This window comes from Dromaius novaehollandiae, chromosome 1 (assembly GCF_036370855.1).
Source record: "Dromaius novaehollandiae isolate bDroNov1 chromosome 1, bDroNov1.hap1, whole genome shotgun sequence".
Lineage (NCBI taxonomy): Eukaryota > Metazoa > Chordata > Aves > Casuariiformes > Dromaiidae > Dromaius > Dromaius novaehollandiae.
The window spans coordinates 64,196,143-64,220,918 of NC_088098.1; the positions used below are offsets into that span (position 1 = coordinate 64,196,143).

The 24,776-nt window shown below is 37.6% G+C and overlaps 1 protein-coding gene across 2 annotated transcripts in view; it reads right to left on the minus strand.

Annotated features, from left to right (window-relative positions):
* The window catches only part of KDM5A (lysine demethylase 5A), a 53,152-nt gene that overhangs the window by 23,547 nt on the left and 4,829 nt on the right, over positions 1-24,776 (minus strand). For both annotated transcript variants that reach the window (XM_064514846.1, XM_064514838.1), the window contains exons 4-17: positions 23,665-23,835; positions 23,032-23,166; positions 17,525-17,630; positions 16,870-16,958; positions 13,648-13,806; positions 10,269-10,388; positions 9,047-9,205; positions 7,270-7,451; positions 5,293-5,455; positions 3,940-4,059; positions 2,482-2,676; positions 2,190-2,375; positions 1,799-1,919; positions 1,399-1,549 (exon numbers count right to left, since the gene is read on the minus strand). In XM_064514846.1, the coding sequence (XP_064370916.1) occupies positions 1,399-1,549; positions 1,799-1,919; positions 2,190-2,375; positions 2,482-2,676; positions 3,940-4,059; positions 5,293-5,455; positions 7,270-7,451; positions 9,047-9,205; positions 10,269-10,388; positions 13,648-13,806; positions 16,870-16,958; positions 17,525-17,630; positions 23,032-23,166; positions 23,665-23,835 (2,057 nt within the window). The remainder of the gene's footprint in view (positions 1-1,398; positions 1,550-1,798; positions 1,920-2,189; positions 2,376-2,481; positions 2,677-3,939; positions 4,060-5,292; positions 5,456-7,269; positions 7,452-9,046; positions 9,206-10,268; positions 10,389-13,647; positions 13,807-16,869; positions 16,959-17,524; positions 17,631-23,031; positions 23,167-23,664; positions 23,836-24,776) is intronic.

Here is a 24,776-nt window from a genome sequence, read left to right on the forward strand (position 1 = left end):
TAATTAAACTTTGCTAGGAACACAGCAATGCAGTAGCTGTAGTCCTGCAGATCAGAGCAGAGTGCTCTGTGGCCATACCTCTATTCTAGTTGGATCCCACAAGTAAAAAAAGCCACAAAATAAAAGCCAAAAAGAAAAAATAACAGAAGGGCTTTCCTTCTCCCAAGATGCATCAAAAAAAGCTTCTCTGTTACATAATAGCTTTCCAATCATGTGAGGTATTACACTTAGATCTGGGTATAACTAGTATTTCAGTGTTCAAAATTCAAATGATAATGATGCATTATGTCCCATGTAGCAAGGTTGAGTATTACAATTTAAAATGTATTTTTTCACTCCCTCCCTTGGAAAGCCCTAAGTTATACATCAAAAACTACACACACACAGGAAATGCAAGCTCTTAAAGTTATTCAGATAACCACAGCCACAAGAATTATGGTTACGTGATCAAATTCTTCTCTCTGGGACCTTCATTTAGGGCACAGAACACGTATGGGAAAGTGAGAATACATTACCGAAGGCTCAATGAAAGCTGAACAGGGAATGCATCCAGTATATTGCTGAGGTAGGGCCAGGGGACAGAGCAATACCAAGAAGGCTACTGGCAAGGCAGACAACATGAAGAGCCAAGGGAGTCTACCACTGCCAGAAGTCACTGAGACAAGCCACTATTTTTCAGCCACCTATCATTGCCTCTCACGGTCCCTGACAAGCAGTAAAAGCCTAGCTCAAAAGCTATGGACTCTATTTTTGCTCTCTGCACTGCTCTGCTCCCTAAGCTCCCATGACCCAACCAACTCTTGAAAGACACTTTACTTTTTCACATTCCAGTAACCCCTCAGTAACATCCTCCACCTCCATGACAATCTGCATCTTACTTGAATAACAGCTGACAAAATTATAAGTATTTGAGAAATGCTTCGTAACAAAATACAGTTAAGCTTGCCTCACCAATGGCAATTGGTATTTCCTAGCTTTCAAGTACTTGGCTTTGCAATCCAATGTTTTAACAGATTTTCTTTCCTAAAAGTTTTATAAATTCATTATTTTAGTCATGTATTTAGCCATGCTACTTAGAATATGAACATTCACGTCAAGACTTTCATAATGCTTTTTCTTCCAGTTGTCTTTCCCTACAACTCTCCCACACATTCAGAGAAATCTCTGATCAACAACCAAACACAAACTCTCTCAAAGTATTTCACATTTCAGTAGAGAAGTCAGTTGAAAACGGCATGTTTAACACAACTCAGGTCTGCATCTTGGCCTTCTATATCACTACATCTGCTCCCCATCTCTGGGCAAGTCACAGCATTAAGGGCCAACATGGAAAAAAGTTAGTATGGAGGGAGATCTCAGGGTTCTTATTTGAAACAGCTGAAAAGAATCCTGTCCTACCTGTGTTTTTGCTTTTTGCTCAGAAGCAGCTGTGCCACTGAAGCACAAGTCTCTGCTTCTTTCACAGCATCTCTGAGCCTGCGGAAAAGATCATTCTCTGGATATTTCCTATCTTCAGCATCCTCCAACATCACTCTCAGCTCAATCACATCTGTAACAACAGTATATAAATAATGTGTATGCAGAAATAAGCCATTTTCAACTGTTTCCAAAGCCTTTAATCAAGGTTCTGACAGCCTACTTCAATTTGAAATGCACAATAATGTGCTGTATTATACTCTTCCAGATTAGCTCTTTTTTCTACTAAGAACTGTCGACACACTGTCAGTCTCATTAAATGGGCACACAAACTAAAAGTAGGATGTCCTAGAACTCCTGCAATGAACAACAGAAGTCTGACCTTTCTTGTGGTTGAGGTTGGCAGACAGAGCCTCTGTAACTCTACTGACCCAAGTGTCATAGGACTGTGCTCTCACTTTCACTCCATACAGCAAAGAAGGAAGGTCTTCTAGCGGGTACCGGTACCTGGAGATATGGAAGGAAAAATAACACAAGAGTATTAATGCTTACACAAAAGCCAGGATATTGCTTATATTGAGATTCGCCAGCTAAAACAAGGCCAGAGAGGCAGAACTTGTATAATACCCTCTGCCTTGGGAGCAAGAAACAAGGAAAGAGGATAAATATATTCCTCCTAGTCACAGGATGACAAAACTGCAGCTAATGTTGTATTTAGCCATGGGTCTCCAGCAAAACATTACATCTGGAAGAAAAGAGAAAAAAAATCTTAGGTACCTTAGACACTTCTTCTGCATTGGACAGGGACATAAATCAGATGGATGGTACAGGCACACCAGACGCTCAGGATTACAAGAACATGTAAGAGCTGACAAGAAGCATGTGGTCCTGCAAGCTGTACACTGACGCTCATCATCCGGAACCAGTTCAAACACCTCTTCTTCAGACATCAACACTCCCTAATGAAAAAAGTTAAACACTTGATAAAGATCCAGGGAAGGAGGGGGAAGCACTTTCACTTTCCTTTTGCAAGCAAAGTGGAAAAAGTTCTCTTTTACTACTCACCATCTGTACAACAGACTCTCTTAAGCGTGTCTCTTCCTCTATCATTAGTGTCATCTCCTTGCAGACCATGGCAGCAAGCCCTACATCCAAGCACTCTGGATCTGCAGCCATCTTGAAGATCAGCTCTTCATGGGAGAAAACGCAATGACGCCCTAACCTTCGGTAGTGACTCACACATTGACGTCCAATGGGAAGCTAGGGAAAAAAAGCAAAAGAAAAAAAAAAAACACTCATGGTGTCTATCATTTTGGGAAGACATTCCAAGAGGATCTCTTATCTCCCACTTTCCCTCCCTTTACAAAACCTGGAGAAAAACTGAGGCTCAGAAATAGAGTAATATCTTACGGGGGAGAGTCACTTACAACAGCCTTCAAATATGTCACAGAAATAACAAAAGATTTCCCAGGTTCAAAGAGGACATCCATGTTGGGTGGAAGTCATCTGCTATAAACTTACACCTGCAAGTTAGGCATGTAAGTTTAAGAGTTGTCCTAAGCTCTTCTTACTGTCAGTGGAAAGAAACTGGCACTGTAGAGATGACCTCTGTTAGGGTGAAATGCATTGCCCTCTGCATATTATTACACTTGGACTTAAGACATCTAACTGCAAGATGCCTGAAGTTCAGCAAAACTAATGTCATTATTTTGTCCCTTCTAGAATTGAAAAAAAATATAAAAAGCTAGAGAAACTGGCTACATAGATTTCTGGGTTATATTTTACATAAGCAAAGGAAATCTCACATGGCCAATGTGAGTTTTGCAGCTTCGCCAGAGGCTATAAACAGATTACATAATGGGTACAGGAAAAAACAAGAACACTGACACTATGACAACCCTGCAGACAACTTCTCTGATTAATTACTAAAATTTTCTGATTAAAGATTAAGGACTAGAAGTCCTACTTAAATACATCAAAACAGAAGTTAAATGGATAAAGGATGAGATCTTAACTTCCCACTGTCAGTCCTGGACAGCAGCAGGACATACTTCTTTAGAGAACTTATTGATGAATCCATGTAAGGTACGCTTTACTGTGGCATAGCTACTAAAATAAGCACAAATATAACCACAAGGTGCAGTGAGCTGATACAAAAGGAGACAAAACAGTTATATGCCTATATGCCTCCAATGTTCAAATGACAACAGCAATTCCACACAGTATATTAACCTATACCAATCCAGACAGATGCCTCACAGAAATGCTACCTAAAGGAACTATGAAACACCTTTAGTTTAGAAGACTCAAAAGTGTTGGTTGGAAGCTGTTCAGAATTAAGTGCTCATCAAAATCATTTTCTGTAAAGGAAACTCAAATCAGTCTAACTGTTGCACCTGGAACTATAAACATAAAACATATGATGCAACATAAAAGATTATCCTTCAGATAAAGAAATTACTAACATTCCCCTTGTAAAGGTAACCTAGCAGAGGCAAGGCAAACATATACAAAAGAACCGACCCAGTCAGCAGTGCAGAAGTTCACAGCTTCAGCAAAGTTGTATCCCTGGTTAAATCCAGAGTGATAGGCACGAGGAAAAGTCACAACAAACTCGCCAGCACACTGGTTGGTCCGGTATACCTAATGTAAGTGAATAGAAAAAAAGAAACTTGCAACAGAAGTTATTACTACAACACATTCAAAAATCACTTTCTTTACCTACGCAAGGCCATATGAAACACAGCCACACCAGAAGTGGTAATGAGTGGTTCTGCCCTCTTAAACTGAATCCTCAATTTACAGCCTTACTCAAAAAAGCTGAATATATAAGCCAGCAGTTGAAAATATAAGGCACGGGGATTTCTCTTTATGACTCCCAAAAGGGATGCTTCTGTATTATCAGCTAACAGATCATCATTTAATCCAGCACACCACAACGTGCAAAAGCCTCTGGAAACACTTTAGTTTGCTTTGCTGGGATATTTGCCAGAGAAGCAGTTTACCCTGACACAACAGCAAATGGTAATGACTGCTCCTTAAAGGGCCACTGTCAAGGTCTGGTCAAAAACAGAGTTTGCAAAAACTCAGCTTTCTACAAAACAAAAGACAAATATTTTATCACCAGAAGACATTAAAGCCATTTCACAAATTTACTGCTATGATACTACTTCCCAGTGAGAGCCCAAAAGCAATGAGTAACTATTACAAAAGAAAATTTCACTTCTCTCCACATGCTAGATTAATTATCATGTTATCTTTAAAAAGTCATGTTTTCAAGTTTACCAGTATTACATACCGGTTTAGTCCTGATTGGGGCATATATTGCCATCCTTGCTTCACTGGGATCTTACACCCTACCCAAAATCATTTAACAGTAATCCATGAGGAGAAAAAGCACTGGCAGGTTAAGATGGACTTAAATCCTGTGAGTCAGCGCTAATAGAAATAGCGACATTCAACCAAAAGCTTGTGTTTTAATGTTTTTATCACTACCAAATGTTGGTCTCAGGTCCTTTCACAGCTGCTAAAAATAAAATTAAAAAAAAGTAACATATAACATACAATTGTTCTGTATGGTATTTTGTTTCATGTTAAGCTTTGGAGATTTTTTTAAATGTTTTTTATTTTTTTTTAAAGTTTGGCACATTCATTTCTGGTATAAGGCAAGTTAAATTTCATGATGGAGTCTTCGTCAGAGACTACTTCCTCTAGAAAAGGATTCTAGAAAATTACTTTAAAAATGTCCTATAACCGATGAACTGGATCTGTGTCCACCATAAAAATTCTTCAGTTATTTCAAACCATTGTTACACCGTCAGAACAAAAACTAGTTCATAAAAGTATTTATGTAAAAAATGCTTCTGTAGTACTCACTGGTACACCATGCTCCATCAGTACATTGGGGTTCATGATAGTGACGAGCTGATGCAGGAGATCAGGCTGGGATTCAAATAGCTCAGGAGCCAGTTCTTTCATCACATCCTCCAGTTGCTCAGCTGCATGAGAAGGCACACCATACCATGTCTTTGGCTCTCCCCTAACAAAAAAACACAGCCAGAGGAATAAACACATTATTTCTAGGGAAGCGAGGATGCCATCCAACTGCAAAGCACACCTCATAAATCTAACACCACTGTCCAATCAAGCCAAATATATTTTGCATATACCTCCCAAAACACCTTCAGTCAAAAACATAGTCTTCTTCAGGATCTATCATTCTAACCTGTTAAGTCAATTACTCTACAACACAATTCTTAATGTATCTGCCAGCAGCTTTACCATGATAAGCCTAAGATGAAAGACAATTGTCATTTACCATGCTCTAAAGGGATAAAACAGGTAATTATTTTCCTTTAGGAAGCAGTAAGAAAGTTTATCAAAGATTATATTGGCTATCATAGCCAAAGTCTAAGAGAAAAGAGCTCCCAGTCTTCCTCCACTCACTTAATTGGGCTTGAAGTCCAATGTCTGGAACCAACGGAATAGTATACAACCCAGGAAGAAGTGGAAACAATAAAATACCAGTTTGATGAAGTATAAGCAATCCTAATATACATAACCAACTACTGAAAACCCACAGTCCACTGGACTCTTAAAATAGAAAATGCCCAATGACATGAATTAGTTAAGTGTGAGGGAAGAAAGGGACAAAGAAGCAAAAACAAACAGAAAATTAATTGAGAACATATTATTCTAGCCCCTCCGGTCCTGCCTCACCAAAGCAAGCTGTAACGAACTAGAATCTATGGTGCCGAGGTTTGTTTCAATTTTATTGCTTGTAAATATGAATAAGGTACTCTACTTAAATATGTGAAACAGTTTACATAACACTGACTAACTATATTAATAAGTTTGTTATCAATTATCCCAAAAGCTAGACAAGGAATAGGGCAGCATTTTTTTGGTTCTTGCAGGTTTCAGTGACACCTGCTGGTAGGACATAGCTAGTAAACCCCAGTTTAAAAAAACACCGCTCCTCTGTATCCGACTGGGCTGCTGGAACTCACCAGCTGACAAAACCCTCACACACTGATCCAGTTAATAGCACACTGAGGACAATAACCGAATTCTAAACAAAACGAGTCTCCCTCCTGAGCCTACGGATCAGATCTTGCTAGGAAACACGCTTCTCTGGAGATGTGCAATCACAGTCTAAAGGCCATCAACTGATCCTTACCATATGCACAACAAACTTTTCACTCCAAAGGGGTGCTTCCCATAGCTTCTCTTCTACTCCCCCTCTCCCACACTGACTGAGCCTGATGACTTGGAAAGACTGCAATGCAAGTCATTCATCTGCCATGACTCTTCCTTTTAAACATAAAAAATAAACACTAGAACATTTCTGTGAATGTTCTAAAAGTAAAAATTACTTTCAAATTTCCCTTCTCTTGAATAGGAATGTTTCTCTGTACACATAGATTTGCTGCTCAACTTCAGTCCCAATGGCTGTATAAGCCTGTAGGCAGCAGCCTCCATTTCCAGAACAAGGGCATGCCAACTTTGAATCACAAAGCACATATTAGGAATCAATAAACTGCTACTCAGCTCAAAACCAAAAACTTCCTCAGAAAAGATGTGAGCCCATAAAGCACAATTTTACACTGACATTGGATTTTTGGCAACACAGAAATATTCAATAGGTTAATGAAAAACTTAATACCAAAGTGCTTAAACAGTATTTGTACTCTCTTTCAATCAGTGTCAGTTAAGAATATGGACTACTCATAATTTTTAGCTTTTTGCTTAGAAGAGGTCATCAGCATGTGCAGGTATTTTCAAGTAGAACTGCAAATTTACTAACAGCAAACAAGGCTGTGCAAGGCAGGAAAAAAGGAAAAGAGGCCATACCAATGCAGGTAGTTGATGGAATAGCTCCAGTGGTCTTCAATGTGCCAACAAAATGAAGAGAAGCACATCCCTACGTACAGCCAAGGTACCTTCATACCAGAGATATCTGCATTGATGTGGGCAAGGACCGATTGTTCCAGAATTGGCATGTTATTCAAGTTCCAACCAGAAAGCGCATAATCCTGCCAAACAAAAGGAGAAAATTCTGAACAAGTCAGAAGACAATAAGAACACTAACCGTAGAAAAGGAAAGTACAAGAGAAGGAATCAGTCAGTTCACGTCTGTAACCAGACAGTGGTTCGTATTCTGCAACAACAAAGCATCAGAACTGGGAAATACTTCCTTAAATACCTTAGTTGGCATTAATCAGGCTAACATTTAAGGTTAGTCCTAGTATTTCAACATAACCCATATTCTTTGGATCAAGGCCTATATATTTAGGCTTTGATTTTTTTTCCCCCTCCTAGTTTGTAACTTTCATGCTTTCCTGATGGAACAAAATACCAGTAACACTAGCAGAGGGAGAACAAAAGACAGAAGTCTTCACTGAAGCAGGATAGCTTAAGTTTCACTATATCCTTTACAATCTTATGTTATTTCAGCTTTTTAAAGGCCTACTTTACTGCACAGCAGTATATCTTGATCTTCTATATATATAATGTTAGAAATTCTTCTCAAAAGGAGAGATTCCCACTCTCTCATAAGCAATTCCACATTTACATTCAAATGTATTCTGTACAAAAACAGAATTCAAACAAACTGCCCGAAAAGCTCATTACCATCCTTTCACATTAGTTTACTTTCCACCTTAAAAAAGGGCTGTTAGTGTACAGATTCAGTTTAGGCATATCCCATAGTTGCTGAAGCAGTGATCCCAGTCTCAACTCAGACACGTTTCTGCTGCTTCCTTTGCACTGACACTAGAGACAATACAGAGAATCAGATGACCTCAGTGATCTGTCTAGAGAATTTTTTAAATTATAACTTTCATACATATCAATAAGCAGTTCCGATTCACCAAGCAGCCAAACAATCATTGCACAGTCAACACAAAGGTGCAGGTAGGAAAGTGCAGGCATGGGTGGAAGATGATAGTGAGGAGAACTACCTCTCCCAGTGAGGAGCATAAATTCATCTTGGGCTGTGTAACCATGAAAACACGCCCTTACTCTCCTTCTTGGACTGAATTTAAACATATAATCAGCCAGAAGATTTAGGTGCTACAGTAAGTCTGGACAATAAAATTGCTATAGGCAGGTATGAGGGAAAATAGATAATATATTTATCAGGTCATCTTCATCTTATTTTCCATAATAGGAGAGCATATCTACATCTTTTTATTCATACACTATACACAGTCAGAGGAAGAAGCTAAATCCAATTATCTAAAAGTTTTATCTATTCTAACTAACCTAACTAACAGTAACTAACCCAAAACAACTAAGGCACTCAGAATAAGAAAGAAAAATCTTATCAGTCTCCTTTTGCTTGGACATATTATAACATCTTGCACATCTTTACCAAGAGGTATCAAATTGCCTGCTAAGATTAAGTGATACAAAACAGGTGTTGACTACATCATGGAATAAAAGCTTAGCTATCAGAACCAGATCTGGAAAAAAATCCTAAAATGTCTGTTCCAAAGAAAAGCTAAGCACATGCAAGAACCTTAATTTTTATATTAAAAAAATCCACACTAATTCCAGGCCTAAATGCTTAATGTGGAATCTTATGCAGAACAAAGAACAGGGTCAGTCTGCACATTCTGTTCCTCACCTCTTCCTCTGGCATTAGCTTTCGTCGGCCATCCTTCACTGGAAAGCCGCTTCCAAAGTCCTTAGATGAGATATCAGCCCCATATTCCACTATGACATCTTCTTCTATGCTGCTCACCAACCGCCAGAATTCTTTTTCCACTAGTTCTGTGGGAACCATCTGAAAGGGGAAAAGGGTTTAGGGTATATGCAGATAAATGATAGTTTTTAGGCTGGAGCTTAAGTAATACACTGTTACTAAACCCTCATGAATTTTGAGGCACCAAGGCCATTCCCCCTCACCCCTCCACCTCTTTAAAGTCATTCAGTTTGGTTTGTATTCCTTAGCAGTGGCTGCACTATAATAGAAACAGGATGCCAAATTATAAGGGGTAGGATGGACACAAAAAGAAAATGGGGTTATTGGAAGTACAGTTAAAAAAAAAAATCCTGACAGCAAAGAATGGAGGAGGAAACAACCATCAGAAGCTGAGCAGTAAATGGAACAAACAGCTTGCATATTCCAAACTATTTCAGAGGATAATGACCAAAAATTCTGAATAACAGCAATGAAATTCAGATAAGGAATTGTGTTCAAGAGAATGCAGTCTTCATATAGCTCATTACAGCTTCTAGTTACATTACAAGTTGGCATGCTTACAAGGTGGAAGCATTGATGAGAACACCTACAAATTGCCAAAGAAAGCTGAGGGGAGAAGGAGCTCAGTGCTGCATGCAGCCTAAAGGACAGTGGAATCATCAAGGTGTACCAGAACAGACATGCCAGTTCTGGAAGAGTTGCTGAGGTGCAGAACCAAAAAAGTTGGTTATCAGACAGACTCAGTCTGTTGACTTGTCTAGAAGAAAGGACCAGGGCAGGGGGAGAATTTATCCTTTGAACAAACTAAACCAAGATAAAAAACACAGAAAGGGCTGGAGAAACAATCCTTTGCCAAACAAGGACAATTATATACCCAGTTCAATTAACCAAGAAGAGCTTAAGTGGAGTATAACCCGTAAAGCTACACCCTAACAAGCAGTAAAGCTATCTATTTATCACAGGAAGAGGGTGAAATGAAGTTGAAATGAGACCAGATGCCAGAAAACTAAGTCATCTGTTTACATGTTTCAAGCTTATGGTGCCTTTTTAAACAAAGCTAAGATGCCTCAGCAGAAATTCAGCATCAGCTGATACCACTTCTCTTTTTCCCCTAGAAGGAATCATAACAAATGTTGAAACTCACATGGACCGGCATGTTGAAATAATCAGACTTGAAGTTATCAGCCATTTCACCAAAGCTCTGGAGAGTATATTCCCTGACAGCTTGTTCAAATCCAAAGGCCTCACGGGGTTTGTTGCATTCCTGGAAGAGGGAAAATACAAATATTGTTCCCTGCCTCAGATTGTGACAAACAATCACACTTTCAGCAAAAAAATAATAGTGTCCATCTCAGTCCTTATCAAACACAGTAAGCTATTAGTTTTGATTATTTTTCTCAGGTGAGGAAGTCTTACCAGAATAGAGACAGAACAGAATAAGGGAAGCTAATCAACATGGTAAACCCCAATGCTATGTACTTCTGTTTGCCTGTCCAAAACTAAGTTTTGTCATCTGCTGCTACAGGCGGCAGTGAGACAGAGCACAAGGAAGATGCTTAGATCGCCTTAAGGGATTTCTGAGACACAGTGGAATCGAGCACTTGCAGAAAAACTGCACAGGAACAGATCCCCCTAGTGCTTTAGTTTCAGCAAGTCAGCAACTGATTTGGCACTATGAAAGTATGAAGAAAGAGCAGGAAGTCTATTAAGACAACATAAAACTTACCCATGCAGCTGATTAATAACAGCTAACAACAGACATCATCTATCCAACACAGAAAAATCTTCAAGGGGCCTCCATTGTTTTATTCACAATCATCTCAAGAGTGCAAAAAGCAACCAGATCACATTTCTGCTGCTGTCCCCACCTATTTATTTCTAAAAATGTCTGTTTCAGCCCCTTCATATCTGACAACTTTTATATATGCAAGATATATTTGGACACAAACTTGACAAAACTAACGATCAGCTTTTTAGTCATAGTGAAACAGGACCGGAAAGAAATTCAAGTAGTCAGTAGTTTCTTTTTTTTCCTAGAGAGAACTATCATTAGACTATGCCCAACGTTTATCAAAGCAGTCCTTGAGTGGTGCGTGCAACAGAGAATCTACAACCTCCATAAGCAATCTGTCAAAATGTTATTTTCCTTCCTGTCAGAAGTTTTCCTTCTTACCTAACTGTCCTTCTTTGAAATTTCAACAGATGACATTATCCTTGGCTCAAAATATTCAAGAACCTACTAACATATTCCCAAAATGATACATGCCCTTTTTGCATCATCATCATCAGCTCCTGTTTGGTTTATGTTCCGTAACAACCCCAAGATTCCTTTTTTTTTTTTTTTCTCTGCACAGCTTTCTAACCACTTATTCCCCATTGTGTACACCTGCACTCAACACTTTCTTCCCATGCATAGCATTTACCTGTATTAACTTTTGTCTGAAACTATTTCTCAAATTTATCATGATCACTTTAATTCTAATCCTGTTCTTCAAGGTTATGATAAAACCTTCCAGATAATGGTCAAATTTCACTTTTCTTTTCCTTCCTGTTTCACCCTTTAAATTTCTTGAAGAACATACTGAATTAACATTGAATCTTGGACAGAATCTCCTCAATTTAATCTTCCACATTATTCAACTGTTTGAAAAAATCATGTTTGAAAAAATTGTTAACATACAGTTGCCAATCAGCTCTATACTAATATAATCCAGACTATTTGTATTTTTTCTGTTTATGAGAACATCAGATAGGACTCTCTGTAGTTGTTCTAAAATCACGTTATATTTTCATTACTTTGCCTTTTCCTCAACCTTAGTATGCCACAAAAAAGAAAGCAAGTTTGGTTTGACATAATCTGTTCTTAAATTCACTCAATGTTCATTACCACCAGATCCTTCTTTTGATGCTTTCATATTTTTTTTTCTTTTTTGACTGTTCATTTTTCTCTTTAACCAATGTATTTTGAAATTAGAGCAATGACACCTCACCTTTGGCCATAAGTTCTCAAAGATAACCACTAATAGTTCAAAGATTGTTTTGACTAACTGTGAGTACTCTCAAGTTTGTCAAATGCTTTTGACCTGAATGCATCTAAACAATCCTTATCCTGTTATTCCTCTATTCTAGCCTGTTTTGGCATCCTGCTGTTAACATTACATTAAGCATCTGTGCACAATTAACTTTTAAAGTAAAATCTGAGGCAAAAAAAAAGTACTGTTGAGTATTTCAAACTTCTTCGTGTTCTTATTTGCTTACTCTCCCATTACCTAATATATATATACACCTATGCTTTTTCCCTTCTTACTTTCAATGTATTCATAGAATTTTTTTTCAAGTACTTTTTGTATCATTTGCCAATAACAACTTAACTTGCACCCTAACTTTCCTGATTTTGTCCCGACATGTGCAATTTACCCTTGGTAAGAATGTATCTGCATTTTTACCACTAATACTGCTATTACTGTCATTTTTATGAGTCTCCTCATTTCACATTTCTACACAGTGACTATGAAATTCCACTTCTCACAACAGTATTCGCATGAGTTCATCCAACAACCTAATCTCTCTTGGCCAAGGGTTAGAGATCAGTGAGTTAATCCACCTTGTCATATGTCTGTGCAAGCATTCATATCACCATAAAGGAAACAACAGAAGCCTACAGCCAAGGTAGTGGGTATATGTATGTGTGACTGCCCCTTTCAGGAAAAACAGTGTAGAAAGTTTAAGACAGTCACAAAATTGCAGCCTTCGAAACGGCAAGCTTTTTTCTCAGAATATCTGCCAATTTCCTGAGCTTGCTGAAATCTGCTTTAAGACAAATGTCAAGAAAACCAGATGATGTCCATGGCCTTTAGGCTGTTGATCTCTTTCCTTTTGACATATGAGCTCCTGTTTCTCAAGCAAATAAATTCAAATTAGCCTCCGCTTTCAGAGCCTCAGTTTCTTTCTCTTAGTCTAAACCAAATCTAAAATAGCTACTTTATAAATTGGTTCCTTCACTTTCTGCAACAAGCTGTTCTGAACACATCCCAAATAACAGACAATTAGAGCAATGCCATAATTGTTTACCAATAAATGAAGGTCTTTGATTACTCCATGGTTTAGAAAAATCTCATCCTTATGCTGAATCATCTCTCATAACCCTTCCGACACTTTTTTGTTTCCCCCTCCATCTATAGACTTTGCACAGCCCTACTGCTCACCCTAATTTCCATTACCAGTTCATCAAATTGAGTTTCAGCTCTTAGTATACAAAGGCTAAAGTCTTATGTTTCACAAAGCAACATAACAAACAAAGGTTATATCTAGGCTCTGAAAGTGACATTTCAATCTCTTCTTTCATCTCTTACGGTTCACGAGCCAAGAGCAGCTGGAAATTCACAGCTCACCTTTACAGTATTCCAAACAAAAAACAGCTTCTACTTAGATGGAATGGCAATGGGAACTGAACTGCTCTTGGTCCTGACCTTTTCAGGATCACAAATACACATTCAAAGCTTGAATAGTTCTTGAAACTGTACCTCAGCCACGCACTTTGGACACCTCCAGTCACCTTTGGGCACATCAGGTAAAGGAGGAATCAAGCAAAAAGTGTGATAGCTGTCATCACACCCATCACACAGTAGCAATTTGTCCTCATTGTTTCCTCTGCCACAGAATAAACAAACATACAGATCAACCTGTGGAGAAACAAAACAAAACAAGTTGCAAAAAGCTTCCTCATCCAGCACATACTTTCTTTAAACTAATAAAAGGTGTAATGCCAAAGTCTGATATATGGACCTCATGCAATCTCCTTTGGTCATTGAGAAGCATTGGTAATTATCAATTATGCTTCAGTTTCCCAAAGCAGTCATGCATTTGAGAGCTAAAACTAAATAAACAGAAGTTGGAAAATAACTTTCCAATTCACGTGGACAGTTATTTTCTATAAAACTCAAAGCACCAGTTAATTTATGTCATTCTGAGGCGAAAGAGTAGGTTATGATGTTTAGAACTTGATGCTCTCTCCCCTTCAGGACTCAGTAACGAAAAACAATTCAAATAAAAATCCTACAGAGAGCACATGGCTGAAGAGTATCTCCAAAAACTATTTCAGAAACACACATTCTATCATTAGGAATACTGTCATCATATTTGCAATGCACAAGAAAATATGATAGAAAACCACACCTGCAGAATTCAAACTAAAAATCTCAAGGGGAAGGAGAGGAAACCACATGAAGGTACTAACTCCTTTCTCCTTTTCTCCAAAATAACACATAAGAACTCCAAATAACAGGATAAAAGTATTAATCCCAACATTCTAGCAAATAATTTTTAAGTTATCTGTCCAGGATCACCTCTCAAGGGGAACACCACTGTGACCTGTTCTCAGGGACCAAGAGAAACCTCATCATCAGGTTTTGTTTTCTTTGCTGTTGCCTCATGTATTTTCCAAAGACAATCACAGGATTAAGGATTTTCAGGTGAAAATTTTTAACTAACATTTAGTGTAGTACTGAAGATCTGCAATGTAATGTGAATGATGAAATTGTGTATTACTTTATCACAGCTAAAAATTATCCTATGTATAAGCATTTAATAACATAAATTCCACAAAAACACTTGTTCCAAATTCTCCCATTACTCTCCTCAGTCACTGGGCGACTCAGGCTAGGTTTTATTTCCTTCATACAGCTCAATAATCCACTAGAAGTGGTAGGGTTGTTTCGGGGGTGTGGGGGGGTATTTTCTCCCCTTCCTCCCCCCCTTTTTTTTTTTAGTCAAACTGTCACAAAAAAGTATATGCTTTTCAGCTGATTAGGTTCACATAGCTGTTTCAAGTACTTAAAGTCAACCCCATCTTAGTTATGCCAGCCTAGTCAAGTATGCAACTTCCTAGCTATGCAGTAATACACTTCTCAAATAGAAGATTGCTCAATGAGCTTCTCAAGAAACAATTTTCAAAATAATGCAGTTCTATTAAGAAATCCATCATTTTCTACTCTTTTTTTTAAACTTAATCTTCATGGAAAATCAGGTCCATGTTAAGCATTAAACTAGTTAATTTTGTGGCAGGTATATAAAAGGAAGAAGAACAGGTGGGCAGACACACTTCCAGGTCCTCTTCCCAAAATTAAAAGTATTACCTTGGAATTATACTCTTGCTAATAATACCTTCTTCCCTCCAAATTCTTATGAACATAATCAATCTTTTTTACATCAGTCCATGTGATGATTTGTCAAATATAAAGACTGCATTGAAATACATATTCACAACAAGCAGATCTGTAATTTGAGTAACCACAAATAAGCCTTCCAGCTACACAATTAAAACACAATCAGACTAAGATGATACATATATATATAAAAATTTTTTTCAAGACATGGTATAAAAAGAAAAAAGTATACATTATTTCACAGCTACCATTTTACATAAACACAAAATAAAGAGATGATGGAAAAGTTTTAACAAAACTCCAGCACACTTTTTCAGATAGAAGGTATAAGGCTAATACATCACACACTTCAAAGACTACTTTCCTTGAAGGTCTCTCATCCAAGTATTAAACAAATGAGGACCTATACGGTACCAAGTCACAGAATTTCATATGATTACAGTTATGGCAATACAATTGCAAAACAGCAGTTCTGTTACTGCACTATTTTCATTTTCTCTTATGAATAGGGGTAAATAGAAATAGAAAACAACTACTGTTTTATACAAAGAAACAGAGACTAAATAAAATATTTAAACAGAAGCATAGTTTAAAAATAAAATGGTCACAATACCTACACAGCCTAGGAATACCATATACTCTGAGGTAGTAACACAACTAAAAAAAGTCAAAGAAGTCACACAGATTCTAACCTAGCTATGATAGTACAGTGATCTGTTTTTAAGTAGCCAACTCCTCCCACATGTTTTTCCCCCAGGAGGCATTTCTGCATATAAAAAAGTGATTACTTGAGACTTTTCATTGCCTTGGCCTTCTATGGGCAAAATTTAAAATAACCATAAACTCTTTTAAATGTTCTGAGGCTAACAGAAAAAGTACATCCTAATTATTAGTTTTTGAAGAGCCTAAAACCTTATTCCTTGAGACACCAAAAGCATGCATCTTCATTCACAATTGTGTACACACGCTAAATTATGGCAGTTTAAAAGCAAAATCACATGAACTATGAAAGTGATTAAGAACAGCTATGTACTGCTTTTCCAAGCTCAAACATCAGAGTGATGAACTTTATTTTTCCCCTTAATGGTTCCTCTTAATTTTCTCTTGGATGGGCTTATGAAATGAAATGGCTAGTTTAAACACAAAACAGTAGTTTGAGATATGGACAGATGGAGTTGCTAAAAATCAAAATGCTGTAGTATGGGTACACCTCAAAATACTTTTTAGAAAATAGAAGCAGTATTATAATTGTCCTACAAAAGGGGAGCTGAAATGAACAGAAAGGGAGGTGCTGAAGGCATATAAAAAAACATATGCCAATGCAAGGCCTTGAACTCACGGTCAGTAAGTACCTTCATGCTATAATACCCTTCCTGTCTGAAGGATCAAAACCAAATTCTTAACCTAAAGTATATATCATCGTTCAAAATATTGTTCATTCTTCCCACACTATCAAGATAATCTGCTGCACGGTACATCCATTCATCTTTTTCCAAGAACAAAGAAAAACTCTCCTAAATAATCTTAGTAAATAAATGAACTTCGTATTATCAGAAACCACTGCAAAGGAATCAAACTTACAAAGTTGACAGAAAGGGTTCCTTTGCGTTGCCTCATCTGCATTCCAAATGCTTCTGATCTGGTTCCCTTGCGTCTTCGCGACACCTCATCTTGAAGTAAAATAAAGTTAAGTGTTATTAATATCACAAAGATAGATCCAATTTGCAAAACCAACACAGATGTCCCAACCTGACATCCTGCTTTACATATCAGAAACCATCTTACAGTTCAGAGAAAGCCAAAATGCCTTGCTATATCTGGTCAACTATGCCAATCTAAAACACAGTTTAGGAAAATGTATTTTGCTGATTCTCACAGGTGATCCAATTGCCTCAGGAAACAGTGTAAATTACACTCATAATTTAAACACTTAGCTAGCATGAACAGTGTCAAAATTTTCAAATCTTGTTTTGCATGTACTGAGGGACTGGAAATGAAAAGCTGTTTAATCATTATGATTACTATATAAAGAGCTGAAACTATGCCAAGTTACATGAAGCATCCTGTAAATCTTTCTCATGAATTAAACTCTAAAATATTTAGCTTTCTTTTTCCAGTTGTAATGACTTGCTTACTTCTTACTGTTGTCTCTAGAGACGTGCACAAAGATTTAGCAGTCTGTTCCAGGCTATTTTGCTTCTTACTTTACAAAGTGATAAACTCAAGATTTAGTTACCCTCTTTATCCTTCGCTCCCAATGCCAGTCCCACCATCTTGGGTCCAGCTCCAAAGATCTGCAGCTTCTTTAGTTCAGTATTTCTACTCATTTCTCCTGCTTCTGCCTAAAAATAAGACCACATCAGCATACTTTACTCTCCCAAAACACCCAACATCAGTTCATCAGAAGAAAGGAAACAAGGCATGATTTTCTTTTTCCTAAAGCCAATGGGGGGGGGGGGGGGGGGGGGGGAAGAGAAGGGGCAGTTGTCTCAACTTTCCAAATCATTTCCCATGTGGTATTATAGAAACTACAGAAGATCACCTATACAGCAAACTAGCAGACTAGGTCTGAAAACCAGCAATAAATAAGAATGCCACAGCAGTGTTTTGCCAAATCACCATGAAACAGGAAAAGCACTTCAATGTTAACACTTAACTTGTTTCAACAGGAGCTTTTATCTGCTTAAGTGGATACACATATATAACCCTAATGAGTTCCAATCTGTGTGTTTCCTTAAGTTTGGCTAGGGTTGATGTGCGATGAAGTGCTATGACCACATTGTTCTCAGATCACAGCTACTTACAGAGCCCTTACAGTCTCAGAGATGAGAGGACACAGTATTAAGTGACACAACTCCATGCCCCTGCCAGTGTTCAGTTGTTCTCTGAAGTATCCCATTCAACTCAGCTTCCTCCTGTTTCCCATTGCTGATCAGGCTCATTTTCCCACATCACTGCCACTACCCTAACAGCAAAAAGAACCTCCGTATCCTGTTATATCTGCAGTGCAGTCGCCTTGGTATTTTTCCTATGCTGCCTCCCTATGCTTTGAAAATCCTTTCTGAGCTGGTATAGGAGACCACCAAATTCATTCACAATCCTGAAATTCAGTGATCTTAAAAGATGTCAGTAAGCCTATCAATTTAGAAGGCAGGTGTTTAATTCTAAAGCAAGCAACTTACTGATGATACTTCACCAGCTATTCTCTACAGAATTATGGCCTGATATACCGCATATGAAATAAGCTCCCTTGTAGCAGACATTCAGTCACAGCTTTTATCAAAACTCACAGTGATCACATCTCACTGTTCTGTATATAAAAAACAAAAAAAAGAAAAACAATAAACAACTTTCTGAAAAAAACTCTGAAAAAGTACTTTAAATGCACTTGCAATAAAGCTAAGAGAAGATAATTCTCATGCATTTGGCCTAAATCAGTTGCTTTTCTTGCTGCAAGAACACATTAAAAAAAGATTTAATTTGCTAGTCATTATGACTTGCAGAAATATTTTAGTGATGTCGAGTCCCTGATCCCACTGAACTGCGTATGAATATAAATATACACTCACTATGCTACCTTGCATCTTTCCAAACTATTGCTAATTTTCTAATTTTGAGTATTTATGAATTTTATGCCGCTATAAAATTCTTTTCAATTCAGATGTATATTACCACTTCATCTTTTTAAAAACAGGTGCGAAATTGAACTCTAACTGGCTGGAACACACTTTTCATATGAATTTTTCACTTTTTGGCTGATAAAACACGGGGGAACACTGACTATTTTTTGTTGAACAGGAAAGCCTACAACATGGAGACTTTCACCTCCAAATAATACAAAATGAAAAATATCATTTATAAATACCTTTGAGCAACACTGAGAAAACCCAACTTTTCAACTTCATAGCCCCTCAGTTCCCATTTTCCCACAGTACATCCATTCTCTCTACTAACAGAACTTGACACAATCACCCCATATAACGTTCTTCAACACAGTACAATTTTCCATCATTTCAGTAACATTAATGACCTCTGCAATTTCTCCCTCCTGCTATTGTGACCTGAGATGATCTTCTCAATGATACCTGAAAAATAACTAACATATTTACTAAAAGTAAATCATTTATGTGCAGCAACCTCTCTTCAGTTTTATAATTTTGCTTAGAAATGCATTGCCAAAGTAGTTTCATGAATCTATTGCCAAGATTTATTCAGATTCCATCAAACCTAAGTGGATGCAATCCATTTGGGCGTAGGTGAAAAAAGGTACATAGTTTTTAAAAGAGCAAGTTACATATTGAAATGGAAATGTATTTTAAAAAAACAGGTTCTTACAAAACTTCACAAACAGTACCTGTTGACTGAAAGTTTAAGTTGTGAATACTGAAACCATTCAGGACCCTCAAAGAGTAGGCTTTCTGCAGGATCCTTCAAGACTGCATAAGAACACAAACTCAAAACTGCAAATACATGGAAACAGACATCTTGCATTTCTTGCTGTTTGCACATTGCTAATGGCACAGAACTCCGCTATGCTTTTCCATTCTATTTTTACATGTAACAAAAAGCAAAATGAACTTGATTAAACTGAAATTCTTAGCTCCTCTTTTTCCTGAAGGATACAGACAGATATCTTTATTTCTTCTACCTTCTCAACCAAAAGCAAAACCCAAAGGCTTTTCTTGTATGAGAGAATCCAATAATATGATCCCATTAGACTGGATTCAAACACGTTAAGATGTCCTCGCATCAACTTCAGAATAATTGCTTGCCCATTCCCCCAACTATATGTAAGACTAGAATAATTACAACCAGAAATCAAAATATTTATATTTTTTCCTGGGCATTTGTCAACATCTCCCAGAGTTCTTTTGCTCCACACAGAATTATTTCCATTGAAAAAAAATTTCTCAAATCATTAAAGGGAAGTTTATTTCATTAATTCTGCTATTCTGAAACCATCAGAATTCATAAAAGAAATCTCAAAGCAGGTATATTACTTAGAATTGTTTTAATTATTTCAGAGACTTCTCTGGACTTAAAGTTAATAGCCATTTTACAGTAATCACCTTTGAAAAGACAGTACATTTTCTTTCAGAACTGCATCTCTTTTCCAGAACTAATCATGATTTGTGCAACCTCAGTAGACAAAATCCTTGCTAGTTAAAATACACCCTAACAGATTATCTATGAAAATATTCTGCTTCTTTCTAAGAAAGAATTTCCTCACTCCTAAATTTAACCTATCCCTAAAGGCTATTCTGAAATCCTAATCTGAATTCATTCTACTTTTTCTTGCCCTCTTTCTTCACAAGGCTTCAGTGAATACTTCAGTTGCCTTTTTCAAAAGGTTTTTTCCTTGATAGCTTTCTTCAGAGAAAAGGGAAAGAGAATAAGGCATTAAATTTAATTTTAAGCAGAATCTCTCATCACCAAATTAACTTCTTCCTATTCCTTCCACTGTTATTCAGAGACACCACAGTCAACTGGTGTTAGATCTGAGTATCTAAAGATTCCCAGCTCTTCTTTCACAAAGGCGAATTCTCATTGCCTATTTTCTTTCATTTTTTACTTACTCTAAAAATTCAAAATTTGCTTTTCTAAAATATGCCACCCTTCCACTTTGAGGATCTTTGTTTAATTCAGTAATTTCTGATTATTATTTCTGCTTTCTTATTCATCTCCCATTCTTAGGTATGTTATCTGTAAAGAGAAGATGCATGGCATAGTGCAGTTAGCCATGCCCACTACCCAGGCACCAGACTACTCGGCACACTATATATAACCAGTCAGATGTTTCAGCTCGGAGAGAATGCTGGCAGGTTTTTGCCTTATTTGCATATTACCTGTGCTCTGAACACTACCTAGATGTGGTACATCTCTAGTACAGTTCCAGGCACACACTTCAAACAATAAAGAGTCCCATCTACAATAAGGAGCTGCACTGACATCTGGAACTCTTTCTATTTACATTTCTACCTTTTAGGGCTCTGGAGGATAAATCTCTATTTCTGAATCCAGCCCCAGAGTTGACTTAACAGAATTATACACAGCTTCCAAAACAGCCCCAAAAAATTCTCCTGGCTGTCCAAGTGCAATGAGTTTCCCTTGTATTGAAGAATTAATTTCAGCTATTTTAATAATCGTAATGCATACAATAAAGTGTGACTACAGACCTTATAAAAGGCAATTTTTAGAAATATTATATATAAACAGATATTTTTTTTTCTTGCAGGTTGTCCAAGACCATCTTTCTCACTACTGAAATTTGGGCCCTTTAAATAGAATAGAGCAGCTGTACTGCGCCAGGATCAAAACAGAATCATTTCTGAGGCAAAATGAGAAGAATTTTTCTACTGAAACCAGCAGAAAAGAAAGATCCCACAGGATCATTTTTTCACCATGTATGAAAAAAGGCCATACTACCATTATCGCACAACACTGGTTCAAATCCAAAGCAGAATTCTACAAAAAGAATGACTACAGCAGTTCCTGCAGCATTCTTCCTTCGTTCCGGGTAGCTCACTAATGATACATGATTGCAGAGATCTGGTATGATCACAGCCTTGAACTGCTTCTGTGATGCATTTTATATGGTTACCATAAATAAAGTGAAGTCTGCTTCAGTAAGAAAACAAAAAAGACAAAAAAACACAATTTACTCTAAATGAATCATGACATGACATGAATCTCTGAATCAGAGAAAAAGATGACAGTTTGTAAGAGCAGAGGGATACTCATAGAAGGTAAAAATAGGGAAATCTCAGTGACAAGAAACATGCACTTGAAAAAAAACATTTTAACAGCATTTAAGAAAACGTCATGTTGTTTAAAAGAAGTCTAGAATAGCATGAAGCAAGGAGTAAGAGTTGGTTACACACAAACCCAGCTTTCACCCATGTTCCACTAACTAGTCAGCAAGGAACCACTAGAATGTGCTACATGCACCTGATCTGAAAATTTTTAGGATGCCATCTCCAATAGAAAACTTATTTGTCAAAATCAGAAGGCCTGTTTAAAATAGTGCAAAAGAAGGACTGGAGATGTCAGGACAAGCCTCCAAGACTATTTCTAATAATACAGTATTCAATGGGGCAGTAAATCAGTTTGCAGTGAGATTTACTGGGGGTTACTCCTAGGATTTAGTATTGCCTAGTAAATACCAAATGTTCCTAGAACACCACTAATCCAGACAAAAAGAAGCTGCATTTCAATAGAAAAACTGTGGAATTCCTACAGTTCCAGCCATCACTGACCATCTGCCCTCGTATCTGTCTTTTCTTCACAAAAAGTCTGTCCAGCATGAGATAGATAATCCTAAGTGCAGTTTCCACAATTTATACTTATCCTCACGTTTGCATTTATGTAACTAAAGGACATGTCAAAAATCAAGTTAAAAAAAAATTTGCCCAACTCTGCACAAGCAGAGGCTTCAACATCATTTTACAAATGGCTTCTACCTGTTCAGTTTTCACAAGTATATTCGCTGCCAAGGTACATAGTCCACTTGCAAATAAATAAAAAATGCTTTTAAAAGTTTTTAGCTAAACAGTGCAGGACCACGAAGAAAACAGGCCTCAGAGTGACATTTTTCTCTGGATTTTATCTAAGCAAAGACTGCTTCCTCGTGGCACGTTTGAGTGAACTCCAACAGCCAGACAAAGGCTCTTGCGCTTTCAACACTACTGTACTGGTACAAGGAATAAATGATCTCTGTCCGTAATGGCCAAATAACATGGGTACCTGAGACTTCACGCGTCTGGTTCTCTTCAGCATGACATTCATTCTTGTACCCTGCTTTGGGGAAGCCTGGGCATCAGAGCTGAGGTCCTCAGCCTCCATTTTTTCCTTAAGGTCCAGATTTGGCTTTTGGATGCCCTAGGGGATCAGAGCACAGGACACCAGGTTGACTGATCAGGGAATCAAACTCTTTGGCCTGTGAATCATCCTGTTTCCTAAGAAACAGGACAGTAAGTGAAGTCACACAACACTACACACACCATTTGGACCAGCAGCGAATGAATTCATGCACACTTGAAACAAGGAGACAATCTCAATTGCCAGCTAATGAAGTGAGATAAAAACACCTTTTCAATCAAGTACGCCATCCTTCACCCTATTCTGCATCCCAACAGGGCTGATCTAAGTCCTACAGAAAAATGTCTAATAGAAAATTACACAAGGTCAAATTACAATTTCTAGTGCCACAAGTAAGTATGAGGGAGTTTGTATGTTAGTTCACACAGCTGAAGCTTCTCGAAATGTAGACCCCCCTATGTCATAGTTTCTTACACAATGACAAACATTGTTCTATGTGCATCTTCATCATCCTGAAAGTGGGTGCCATCTTCACATCCTGAAAGAGAAATGTCTCACCATAAGGCTGACCCCAGACTGGAAGAGCTCATAGGGGTATAAGATCCGTTCATAGTGAGACTTAAGTAATGACCCTGTGCCTTTTCCTGGCAGGTAGCCAAGCCGACTTGCCACTTTCGACCATTTCTTCTCTTTAGTGACCACCTCAAAGCCTCCTTTGCTGGCAACAATCTGAAACACACAAACAAAGTTAAAGGCTTGGAGCTCTCACCATCTTGCATAAACCAAGAATTGATTAAACCGATCAAACATTAAAAGGTTCTATTAAAGGGTGACAGAATCCTGAATTTAGCTTTTGTTTCCTGAAGGACTGGTACTTCAAGAGTGTATTTAACCTAGTTACTTAACATATTTAACAAGACGAGTTTCCTAGTAAATGAATGTAAGATGTGTGCTGTCCCAGACAACAGCAGTCCAACAGTTAAAATTTCTGACATGTTGGAAAGAATAAAAACCCACCATCAGACAAACTGAAAAATTAACTCTCACCAGACCTATACTCTGATGAAAAACAAGTCTGGCCAGGAGTGAAGCCAATTCTAAACAGACCCCAGGTAGAGGGGAATGTTGGAGCTCATGACTTCAGAGATACAGAAACTCTCAGAGAACCTGAATGGAAGAGGGACTACTGCAAAAAAAGGAGAAACTGAATTCACCTTCCAATTAACTCAGCTCGGTTGCTGTTACACCTGACTTGTTTTGAGTTTAGTAACTCACATACAGAACTGTCATTGATTACATATGATTAATATTCACATAAAATGAAAAATAAACTAATTGCCACAAAGCAATAACGATAGCTTATGAGTTGCTTCCCTTGAAACACTGGCCACATTTCCACTGCCCACATTTCCGCTTTATAGTTTGACTACCAAGTAGTTAAAACCCAAACAGATTTTAACTTCATTTATATTATTCTGTATTATTATTAGCATTTGTACAGTGTAGTTACACATAAGTGTCAAATTTCACACTTAACCTTCTACACACTACTGGAAACCTCAACGCAATTTTGTTGCAAATGTAACATTTTGTTACTGGAGTGAAATCTGTTTTGTTATGGGAGTGAATCTACTGAAGTGAACCTCCTCAGGCTGAGGTGAATTCAGAAG